At 37.2% G+C, this 12,613-nt stretch overlaps 1 protein-coding gene across 3 annotated transcripts; it reads left to right on the top strand.

Moving 5' to 3' along the window:
• Nucleotides 1-1,172: 1,172 nt before the first annotated feature.
• impa2 (inositol monophosphatase 2) lies at nt 1,173-11,324 on the top strand. Of its 3 annotated transcripts, none has more exons than XM_035412229.1 (8): nt 1,173-1,534; nt 3,442-3,575; nt 3,901-4,005; nt 4,214-4,259; nt 5,007-5,115; nt 5,917-6,025; nt 7,591-7,771; nt 8,629-11,324. In XM_035412229.1, the coding sequence occupies exons 1-8, from the start codon at nt 1,457-1,459 to the stop codon at nt 8,956-8,958; spliced, it is 1,092 nt and encodes a 363-aa protein (XP_035268120.1). In that variant the 5' UTR covers nt 1,173-1,456; the 3' UTR covers nt 8,959-11,324. The 3 variants fall into 3 exon arrangements, with proteins under 3 accessions (XP_035268120.1, XP_035268122.1, XP_035268121.1); XM_035412231.1 differs by having other exon boundaries at nt 1,185-1,534; nt 7,591-7,742; nt 8,629-8,893; XM_035412230.1 differs by lacking the exon at nt 1,173-1,534 and adding an exon at nt 1,543-3,123.
• The last annotated feature ends 1,289 nt before the right edge of the window (nt 11,325-12,613 follow it).

Genomic DNA, 12,613 nt, shown 5'->3' with positions numbered 1-12,613 from the left:
CCAGCCTGCAAGTGATGCTCAATAAACCTTTTGTCTTGTCCGTATCCCATTGAAGCCTCGAACTGCATTATCTGAATTAGTATTAGGATGACTGAGGAACCGGATTATAAACACATCCAAATGATTAAATTGTATTTCTATCTCGGATAATAGCCCTCTGAATCCAGGTCATTGTAAGTGAGGAATCATACATTTGACATACGTTCAGCTTCTGAAAAAAAAAAAAAAAAAAAAACATTTGTGCGTGTGTGTAGCCTACAACTTTGTTTTCATCTCAGCCAAGTAGGCCTATACGCATGAAGTATCGCCTGACAATAAAATTGTGTTAACTTGCTGTCGATGCAATTATATAATAATCTACGCACAATGCCCCACAGCGCAAATTGTCCATATGTTCACTTAGTAGACTCTATGCCATTGGTATTTTATAAATGTTGCGCTCTAGAGAAATACCAGTGGGGCAGGACACAGTTGTGTGGGCCAGTGAAAAAGTAAAAAATGGGTTTGGATTTGTGTTGCTGATGAGGTGAATTTGTCTCAAGTAACATTCATTTAATGCAAATGCACGAGTATAAAAGTATACAGTACCACGCAGCATCTCAAATTAAAGTTTCATTAAATTATGTTTTTCAATTTTTAAATACAGTACAGGTGTACCACCACAGATCAGTAATATTTCATAAAAAATGCAAATACCACATAATTGTATTTTGTTGGAAATAAGGGCAACACAGTTAAAATGAATTATTAATTGATACTCTATTGCATTAACACTGGCTAGTTCCAGAAGCCTTATCTATCATTAAAATTGAACTGCTCGAGAAATTATACTTTGGCGCCCTCTCCTGGGGTTGCATGAGTTTAATTCCATTATGTTTATAGTTGTTTTAAAAATATTTTAAGAAAATGAACATCAAAATGTAGTTGTGGGATATAAGAAAATAGTATATAGTATAGTATAGTATATAAATAGTCTTATATTTGTTCGAATTGGAACAAATTTGCAATGATAATTAGACCTAGATCTACGAGTTTTACCGTGAGTGTTATTATTCAAATAGGATAGCCTATATGATCACTAATTTCTTATCGAGCTAAGGTTATATTCCAAATAATATCTGATTGTGTCCTGTCTCGACATAATCTGAAATGAATCTGAATACTGTGGAAGTACCGAAGGTCATAGCTGTCGTAGGCCGCGCAACATGCTACTCTTGGCGCATGGAGACAGAGATAGCCTACACACACGTCGAGATCCACTCGCTGTTATTAGCTCTTTACTCCACACAGCGAAGAAGCGCATGTAACCTAAAGGCGTTCCCAAAAGTACGGGAGGAGAGCTGGAGCAAAAAAAGAACTCGCTATCAGGAAAATAACCCAGGATGCTCTGAAATATTTGACAGAATTTTCGTCTGATGTTGTTTTTATTTTTTATTTCTGTACCTTTAACGAAATCATGACCTCAATGGAGAGCGACAAGTGCTGGCAAGAATGTATGGACGTTGCTGTTCAAATAGCACGTAGGGCTGGACAGGTATTGTGGTTACAAGAACAAAGTGTGATCGTTCGATCTGTTTCACGGAAAGATTTCGGTGTAACTGTATATTGTATGACGGTTACATAAATTGTTGTCGGTGTGATTTAAACATGATTGGTCGTACACATTAGTCCGCAATTACATAGTTAATTTGAATCAGTAGAGTTCTTAATATGCTATTTTGAGATACATTTTCATAATGGTTGAAATTATTATCATTCCCGAGCCATCAAACAACAGTTATTTGTGACCTAGTCGACATTATCCGCCCGCCTACCGTAGCCTATATCATCGTAGCCTGTCTTACCATATTCTTTGTTTTAATCTTACTGTAGCTACATAACAACGTCGTCTATACCAAATTAGCGTCTGTGGTTATTAAATATGTTTTCCATCATTTATTTTGCGCATTTGTTTATTGACATTCATTTTAAAATGCACCAGGCCCATTAGCAGTAAAAAGTACAAGTAGGTTTATTTTTCACATTGCATGACGTATGGTCTCTTTTCGACCCCAGTACAGCTTGAAGCTTCTCATGTTTAAGGTGACTGCTATATTCCGTGGGCACCCTAGCTGATCTATATTGACCAGTATGAGTCTACCTGAAAAACGCAGCATAACAAATTATGCTGAACTGCAGGCGTGCTGAAATGTTTATAGACCTGCCCTCCGTAGCTGTAAGATTCTTATCTCGTTGTGATCACCCAGAACTAGGACGCTGTTGCATTTGGCAGCCAATCTCTCAGTTTCATTTCAGTTCTTGTGAGTGAGACTCTTGTTTACTTGCATAATGCAATTATAATATAATGTATTTAATTTATTAACCTGAAATGATTCTTTCGTAATACTGTTAAATTGGGCTTATCAGGCCTTCATCATAGATTAAGTTTTCTTGTAACTGATTGAGTTTAATGATTAGCTTTAGTTTTCCCTAAGGCACAAGCCAACCTTAACCCTACTCAATCAGCCAAATGCATACATGTGAAAAGAAAGGCAGGCCGTGCATTACTTGGCAGTTCTGATGTGCTCACATATTCATTTAAAGAAAAAATGAATGAAAGTCTGGCCACCCTATTTTTCTAAAACAGTCTAAAACAATTTCAAAACAACCTGGAAGTTTTATTGGATCCTGTGCTGTGAATGGATGATCACATTACCACAGTGGTCAAGGCATTTTTTTGTATTTTAACTCGCAAAATTATACAAATTTTAGGCCAATTTCGTCTAAATTCCACAATTCTGGTACACGCCTTTATAATGTTAAAGCTGGATTATAGTATGCTGTGGCATTATCTGCCGGAGTACATGTCCACACATGCCACTCAGAACATATCATTCCTATCTTTAGGCCAGACTTCATGTTAAATCCGGGGTTGAATTTGAAGTGTTGCTTAGTGGCTATAAAGCATGGTATGGCCTTGGATCTTGTTACCTGCATGATCTGACTGAGCCTTATTTTCCCACACGCTCCCTGCATTCAACAATTTCTTTGTGGCGGCTGCCTGTTGCTTAAAAGCAGCTGGAGGACGAACTTTTAGCTGGTCTGCATCTTGTCTCTGGAAATACATTTTGAGCCATATCAGAGGTGCAGGTTCAGTTGACTTTTTAAAATCATGTCTTAAGACTGAACAGTTTTGTGTGCTTATTCTTTTGTTTCGGCTTTTAGCTGACTTTTAAGTTTATTTAAAACAGCACTTTGGGATGTGTGCATGAAAAGTGCTATATAATCTCATTGTACTGTATTATTTTAATTATTAAATATATGTTTTTTAAGAGATAATGACAACTGATGTTGGTTTTGTCTAGAAAATCTTCAGCATAATGTCTAATGCGCATATAAAAGAAGGTTAAATTTACATTTAAAAAGACTGAATGAAGAATTTTGAAAATGTAATTCTTACAGATGGTCAGGGAAGCAGTCAAACAGGAAAAGCGTGTGAGCACCAAGAGCACACCGGCTGACCTGGTGACAGAGGCTGACCGTCAGGTAGAGGAAGTGATCATATCCACCCTCAGAGAGAGGTTCCCATCACACAGGTGTGTGACGTAGTTCTGCATTGAGCTATTAGCAGTTTCACTCATGCTTTCTCTGTGATGGTTTGGGTCCAGAAGAGTGCAGGTTTAAATCTTGGACATTGAACCCTTGCTTGGCCAGTGTGCATAGCCTGGTTGAAAAAAAGAAAGCATTTGGTTACATAAACGAATAATGTTGAAGATAAAAAATATCAAAGTTTCCCTTCATTAAATGAGTAAAGACACATGTGATTTGATTGATTCTTCGAGTAATTTTTTCAGTAGACAAATGCACAACTCTTCCATCTCTTTAAGAAGAGAGATTATGTCAGTGTATTTTGTCCTGCAGATTCATTGGTGAGGAGTCATCTGCTGCTGGGGAAAAATGCATTCTAACAGACAGCCCCACCTGGATAATTGATCCCATTGATGGAACCTGTAATTTTGTCCACAGGTACAGTGGAAATGTCTGTGTGAATTATTGCCCTGGCAGTTATATCACATTGTGTCAATGTCAATGTTCAGTAGAGATGCATTTTCAATCTTGTTCCACACAAATCCTCTTCACATTAATAAGCTTAGCAGCATTCTGGATGTCTCCATGTATGATCCCTATGGAAAGTAAGCCTTATGGAACACCAATGTTTTGCTTTTGTTCCTAGTTTTCCCATGGTGGCCGTAAGCATTGGATTTGCAGTGAGAAAAGAGGTAAATTCACCTTCTTAAAACTGCTATAGGGCCTGTTTGTTTTAGCGCTTGTCACTGCATATGTATCAATAAACCCAGAATGCATTTGACCAAAAGCTTGTTTACAAAATAGGCGACTGACAGAGTTTGGCTCAATAAAATGCTCCCCATGCTAACCAAATGCATATACATACCCGAATCAATTTTCTTAGTGAATAAGCAATATGTATATATATATATATATATATATATATTTGCTTGTTACATGTGGAGTTGTTAACCTGTTTTTCTATTGAACCTATGCTGAAAAATGCATGAAAATTATTTTGTGTGTTATAACTAAGTCTCTGAAGTAGAAATTGGCCACAGCTGGAAAGGTCATATGAAATGTTAATAGCTTTATGCAAATTTGTAAGTGTGTTTTATTCTCTCATTAACAACAGGTTTAATGAACAATTTGAATTTAGTCACCTGCTGATTTCAAAACAAATCTCACCCTCTACTAGCTTTCTTTGTTCTTTGTGCTAGTGTTTGATTGGGGTCTAAAAAAAATCCATCTGAGTGCTTTTGTTTGCCTTTAGCTTAGAATCCATCTTTAATTGCTCCATGTCCTTCGAATGTGCACATTATCAAATATTTGTGTTTTTCTGTATAACCCTTCACATTCTATTCAGTGTTGGTTCTCTTCTTTGTTCTAATGCCTTTCAGTCAATGATAAATCAGATTCTCTTGCTGTAGTCTCATTTGTTTAATTTATTTTGCTTTTAGCTTGAATTTGGCGTCATATACCATTGCTTTGAAGAGACCTTGTACACTGCTAGGAAAGGCCATGGGGCATTTTGCAATGGTCTAAGGCTTCAGGTATCAAAGGAAAAAGGTTAGTGTAGATTTTGTATAGCCAATTGTCATATTATTAGAGCAGTGAGAGAAACCTGTTTACAATTTTGGTTTTTGGTTTATTGCAGTGGCAATAATTACATTACAACAATTACATACATTGTTGTATACTTTTAAAAGTAGTTTTTAAAGTAGTTTGTGAATATTTACCAAGCAGGTAGTAAACAAACAACAACATAACTGTATCTGTGTACCACTTCGGGTAAAATGAACAACATTTAAGCTTAATATTAATGAAAACATAATATTCTGCAGAATGAACATATTTGGAGTATATTTTGTAGTCATGCTAAAGACAAAATGCAATGATGGACGGCCAGTTGCATTTAGCTCTTGCTTGCCCTCTACTGGCTGTGCTTGCATACTGCTTGTTGGCTGCATTTCGGGAATTGGCAGGTTTGTTTGAAATGCAAAAACAAAGACAATAGCATTTTAGCTGGAAAGAGAGCTTAGCCTGTGCCTTAATGTTAAATAATATCTCAATGAAATATTTTCTCAATATTACAACTGAATGAGGGGATATGTTGTGCATTGCTATTAATAATTAATCATGTCATACTTAAAGATTTTACATGTTTTGTTGAAATAGAGTAGCACTCTTTCATGAATTTGTTACAGTTTGATTTCCCTTACATTATAAGCTGTAGTAAACAGTTTTTGTTAGTAGAATTAAAAAATAAATCTCAATTCAAAGTCATAAAGAATTGTAAAAATGGTGAATTATCTTTATTACTTCGCTTGTCCCAGAAATATATTCCTATATCTGACTTTTTTTATATAGATGTGTCCAAAGCCCTGATTTTAACAGAAATAGGAGCCAAGAGAGACCCCAAAACACTCAAGATCTTTTCAGGAAACATTGAGAAGTTTCTGAGTGCACCTACTCATGGGTAAGACCATTAAATTACAATAAAGCTGAAAGAGAACAAGGAGTCTTAATCCCTCATTAATGACCTTGTGAGAAGGAAAGACGCTGTCAGCGGAGGGCGGTGCATTGTTGAACCACATTGTGTGTAGTTATGATTGCGTTCTAGTGCGTTGGTAACTAAAAATATGGCAATGGAAATATATTTCCATATATTTCCATTTTCCTTAATTAGCAGATGCACTTTTTCAGAGCAATTTGCACAGCTTACATTCTTTACGTGCAGTTCGAGTACGCAAGCTGGATATTTGCTGAAGCAATTCAGGTTAAGTACCTTGCTCATTTGTACAATGTCAGTGTAGCACCTGGCAATCAAACCTACAATCAAATTCCCTAACTATTATTAGGCGCTACGACCACATTTGCTTACAGGGAAATATATAACACATTTGGGCAGTTTATGGAATAAACTGAAATTGAAATTTTGCTTTTTCTGTGTAGGTGCTGGTCATAAAGGTTTATATAAAAGGCCCTGCCAGTTTGAATGGTTAGACTAAGGCAGTATTAAGGATTAGACTGTGTGAGTGTGCAGGATTAGACTGGGTGAGTGTTGGGTTAGACTGGGTGAGTGTGTTGGGTTAGACTGGGTGAGTGTGTTAGGTTAGACTGGGTGAGTGTGTAGGGTTAGACTAGGTGAGTGGGTTGGGTTAGACTGTGAGTTCATAGGGTTAGACTGGGTGAGTGTTGGGTTAGACTGTGTGTGTAGGATTAGACTAGGTGAGTGTGTTGGGTTAGACTGTGTGAGTGCATAGGGTTAGACTGGGTGATTGTTGGGTTAGACTGGGTGAGTGTGCAGGGTTAGACTGTGTGAGTGTGTAGGGTTAGACTGGGTGAGCGTGTAGGGCTAGACTGGGTGAGTGTGTTAGGTTAGACTGGGTGAGTATGTTGGGTTAGACTGGGTGAGTATGTTGGGTTAGACTGAGTGAGTGTGCAGGGTTAGACTGGGTGAGTGTGTTGGGTTAGACTGGGTGAGTATGCAGGGTTAGACTGGGTGAGTGTGTTGGGTTAGACTGTGAGTGTGTTGGGTTAGACTGGGTGAGTGTGTTGGGTTAGACTGTGTGAGTGTGTAGGGTTAGACTAGGTGAGTGTGTTGGGTTAGACTGGGTGAGCGTGTAGGGTTAGACTGGGTGATTATGTTGGGTTAGACTGAGTGAGTGTGCAGGGTTAGACTGGGTGAGTATGTTGGGTTAGACTGGGTGAGTGTGCAGGGTTAGACTGGGTGAGTGCGTTGGGTTAGACTGGGTGAGTATGTTGGGTTAGACTAGGTGACTGTTGGGTTAGACTGGGTGAGTGTATAGGGTTAGACTGGGTGAGTGTGTTGGGTTAGACTAGGTGAGTGTGTTGGGTTAGACTGGGTGAGTGTATAGGGTTAGACTGGGTGAGTGTGTTGGGTTACACTGTGTGAGTGTGTAGGATTAGACTGGGTGAATGTGTTGGGTTACACTGTGTGAGTGTGTAGGATTAGACTGGGTGAGTGTGCCAGGTAAGGCGGGGCTAGTGTGCTCTTCTAAGCTCGCTTTCATCTCGCAGGCTCAGGATAATTGGCAGCTCCACACTGTCACTGTGCTACATAGCCACTGGAGCAGCTAATGCCTATTACCAGTATGGGCTGCATTGCTGGGACATTGCGGCAGCGGCGGTCATCATCCGGGAAGCTGGGGGAGTGGTGATTGACACCTCAGGCGAGTTTTGTCTGCACAGGGCAAAAAGTGTGAGAATCAAATCAACCTCCATCCATATTAAGAGCTTGCTGATGCAAGAATTCATAGAAATCTACCCATAACATTAGGCAGAAGCAACATACAACTGTTGGTTTAAAGGGCATTGACTGGGCCATGGATTTAATCCAGATTAAGGCACATCCATGTACCCTTAAATAACCCCATCACAGCTGTTCAGGGCATTTACACGTATGTCCATGAACCAGATATGTGCAATTGTAATAAATAAATTAATAGTATGCAATATTAGTAATTAATAATAAGTATATAGTAATCATTGATCACCATGGATTTAGTTTCATTATCAGACTTTATATGGCAGTTGGCTAAAACAATTAGTACTTTGTGTAAAACATGTTTTTTTTTAAGTAATCCTTATCTACCAGCATTAGATACATGTGTATTGCAACAGAATTCAGCACATATTCAGCTAATGGTACATTAAAGTAAAATGATACCAGACAGAACTTTTTGCTCTTGTCAGGATTTTAGTGCCTGCCTCTCTTACCCGTTGCCTGTGCCAGTTGGTACAAAGAGGCTTTATTGGGACGGTGTGAGGTAAAGACCATGTGGCCGGCTGTTCTCCTCCATTCAGTGATAGGGATTTTGAGAGAGCAATTGTTCTCTGGGAGCAGCAAAGCTGCTGGCTCTTGAGAGAATTGTCTGCTGCCGTAGCCTTAGAGACCACCAAGTTTATGACCACCACCACCAGGTTTTTAATATCTCTCATACTGCAGGCCTGGGGAAGGTAATAAGGGATGGTTCCTGCTTCTTCGTGCTGCATTCTTGTGGCGAGAGAGGTTTAGCGTGCAACCCTGACAAATATGCTTTCGTCTTCTTGTCCCAGGGGGACCCCTCGACCTCATGTCCCGCCGGGTCATCGCGGCGGGGACCCAGGAGATCGCCAGTTTCATCGTCCAGCAGCTGGAGCCAATCAGCTACGAGCGAGACGACCACGACGTTGGCGCCCAGTCGTTGTAGACTGAACGTAGACTTGGGACCAGTTCCCCGTCTCTCATTCTCAGCCTCTTACCTCCAATCAGAAAATCCTGCCAAACCTGGAATCAGTCCTGTACACAGTAAAATTGTCAGTGTTCAGTCAACTCTTTCCAAGTACGTATGGTCCCTAGTGGACTCAAATGTACTTTTAGAGTTGAATTTTTACTGTGTACCATAACCTGGGACCTCATACACAAATCAACTGTATATCTGGTGAATACTACAGCACCTACTTGTTGAGCTGTAATATGATTTTAAAAAATTTAATACTTTCCTTTTCTATGGAAAATATTGAGTTCATCCAGTTTTCAATCCATAACTTTTTTTATGTGCACATAGTTTATGTGGTGTCTCACTAAAGTAATGTAATGGATTAATGATATCTTTCTGAATGCTTCCCTAATAATAGGAGGTCATTCTCTTATTCTAAGCTGATTTTCATTTCAAGCCATGCAACTAAAAAATGAAGCTTGAAGAGATTTAGATTTAGAGCAATACACACACACACACACACACACACACACGGGTGATGAATACAAATTACAATGTGCACAGTAAAAGGTCCAGTGTTAATTGAACTCTAACAGAGTACATATGGGGTCTAGTAGGGACCATATGTGCTCTAAAAGAGTTGATTGAACACTGTACATTTTACTGTGCACATTGCACAACTTTAATAGGAAATTTAGGAGCACTACTTAGTGATTTTTTAAATGGAGTAGAATTTTTTATTTTGCTGAAAATGTGTCATAATTTGACATGAAACTATTTGGAACTCACACCTTTTTAAGTATTTGTTTATTATATCAAGTTGGGATCTTATTCCTTGCATACGCTATGCTGTGTTGCCTGATGAGTAGGCTATTTGTGGATACAAATTCATATTAGGACTATTGAAAAAAGAACAGTAGTAGAAACATAATGTATGAGGTTTATACTGGTGCTTGTTCTACAATGTTACAAAACTAGAAGTCTCCAGGTATCTTTAGATTTAATATAATTGTAAAATGTGAAAACAGGATAATAGTCAGTACTATAGTTAGTGATGCCATTGCACTGATTGAAATTTCCCACAGAATAGTGTCTGTTAATTAAATTTTGCTTTAGTTTATATTTGTCAAAGAACAAAAGTAAGAGCTGTAATTGATGGCTAATGTCTGTTTTAAGTATTTTTCTGAAATTAAAAAATATAATGGGAATAATTGATAATAATAATTTAGATAATTAGAAAACAATATATAAAAAACTTTCACTCTTATTGTCCTCTCTTACATTCCCACCCAAAATAAAAATTATTTCTAAAAAATAATTAAAATAAATATAAAGTAAAAGGAAATAATTAATATTATTCCTTAGCACTTTAAACATTATTTAAATTTAAAATAGATAATAGTACTAATATTAAATAAGAATATGGTCGTCCCTGTAACTGTCATGAGCTGGAAATGCAAATATTGTGATACTCTATTCATCCGTTTTAAAAGAAAGCTAAACATTTAAAGAAAGCCCATCTTCTCTTTGATGAAACCAAGGAAAGGAATACATGATTTTGCAGAGCTTCATTTACACAGTCTTTTAAAGATGGGTTGGGTTTTTGGTTATAAACGCCTCCTTTATTGTGGTAGAGAAATAGTGGTATTGTATTCAACAGTGGTGCATGTTGCAAACAGCATCAACATAATCCTTGGCAGTAATGGCATTACTTGTATTCAATTATGTGAATTTATCTGTTTTTATGAATGCTGAACCATCAACAAGAGTCTGTGGAAATTTGTCTTTATCATCAGTTGGGTAACCTGCCCAACAAGGATCTTTTCTGTGTGCAGTCCAATTATGTTCCAAATAGATAAAGTTCTCTAGTATGCCATTGAACAGAATTCAAGGCACAGATGCACCTGCTAAATCATTGGTATCTTTTTGGAAGTTTGAGGATAATCCCTGAAAATAATTATCAGCATTACTGAATGTCAAATACAACTTTTTAAAATATTTATCCAATAAGGAAATTTTTGTGCAAAGTCAATCAGAATTTAAAAATTAAACCCAAAGAACCTACCAGCCACACCCTAAGTCAGTGACCTTTCAATGGTTACAAACCACAATCAGTGCCTTCCAAAGTGTCATTCAGCATGATACTAATCAGTCTGACAAGGATTACTGCACAGTAAAACCTTCAGTGTTAAATCAACTTGTAGAGTACATATGACCCCTACTGGACTCATATATACTCATTTAGAGTTGAATTAACACTGGACATTTTGCTATGTGGCAGCAGCAGCAAAAGCAAAGCAGGAGAAACTTGCAAAAGGAAAACACATTTTATTAAACTGTAACTTGCTTTGTATGAAAATAGACTTTGGGGGCTAAAATCAATTAGGTCGAATTACTGTTTTCCTGGAAGGGAAGTGTGAATTTTAAAGAACTTCAAAACAACAAGGCAGAGGCAAGGCCATAAATGCTTTGGTGACTATCTTGGACCGCCTCTCTATACTAATGGAAATATACAGAATTGTTTTATGGAAATAAAATACAAATAAATTGCAACTTTCAGTGTGCTGTTTTCATATTGAATTCCAATTTACTTAAAATACGTAAATATTGAACCAAATTTGATGCGTTTATTTTTGAGGGATCAAAATTTAGTTCACATGCAAGTATGAAATGGTTGAAAGTGAAATTAGTAATTTAATTTCTTCTAAACATAATATTACTGCATGCAGTAAGATTACCTTTCACACATAGTATTTAAATATTTGAACTGATTAAACTGATCTTTGAACTTTTGCTAGACATATTAGCCAAATATAAAGATATGTTTAGATTTAAAGTGACCCCACTCTCAGTCATAACAGCAAAAATTAAAGGAAGGACCTGAGCTTCATTTGGATCAGCAAGAGACCGACTAGTCCCTCACTTTAATCCACAAAGCTTCTTATTTGTAGCTGGATATTTATTTTGTATAATGTTTAGATTGTGAAAGTGCATTTTAATTATATTTTAGAAAGTGAGACACACTCATCATAAGTCCTTACAAAAATACATAAATGGCATGGCTGTGAACAATCTCAGCATTCTTGACTGTACATTTTAAAGGTAATTATTTCATTTGATTTAATGAGAAAAAATGATTTGTGGTGTTTTATACATAGTTATTGTTTGCAGAGTGTATGGTACACGGATGGTCGGTTGGTGGATTTTACAATGAACTTCAGAGCGGAGACTCAACTTGAGCAACAAAAGTGGGGTGTTTCATTTACAAAGGTGCCCCCAACTATTATACACACATTTACATATACAGTGTGTGTGTATATATATATATATACAAAACAAAAGAATCAGCACATAAATTACACTCACCCAGTTACACCCACCTACTGTCAGCCACTACTGAGAGCAAAATTCCCTGTTTATATACACTACATTATCTATATATGGACTATACCATTTCCGTACAATATTCAATTATCTCAGAAGAAATGACAGTATATATTTTTACATATAGAAATCATTATACATATATTATCCATTGCTACTTCATATCTAATCATCACATATCTAATTGGGTATTAGAAAATATCACGAATGTACTTTATGGTCTCCCCCTGTCTATAATAGCCAATTAGACTTGTCCAGCGCTTCCAATAAAATTTCACAGACTCGTGATCTTCGGATTACGTCATGCCAGTTTGAAAAAGGAACGAACGGAATAAACCACGGTTGGTAGCAACTCCTAACAACAGCGTTTATTGAACACGCTATCATCAATTTCATGTTTGAAACCAGATGTGTATGTTTAAGTGATTTGCAGTATAGTATGGTGGTGAGCAGATGTA

This window comes from Anguilla anguilla, chromosome 4, assembly GCF_013347855.1.
Source record: "Anguilla anguilla isolate fAngAng1 chromosome 4, fAngAng1.pri, whole genome shotgun sequence".
NCBI classification, from domain to species: Eukaryota; Metazoa; Chordata; class Actinopteri; order Anguilliformes; family Anguillidae; genus Anguilla; species Anguilla anguilla.
This window is presented reverse-complemented; position numbering and strand designations above follow the sequence as displayed.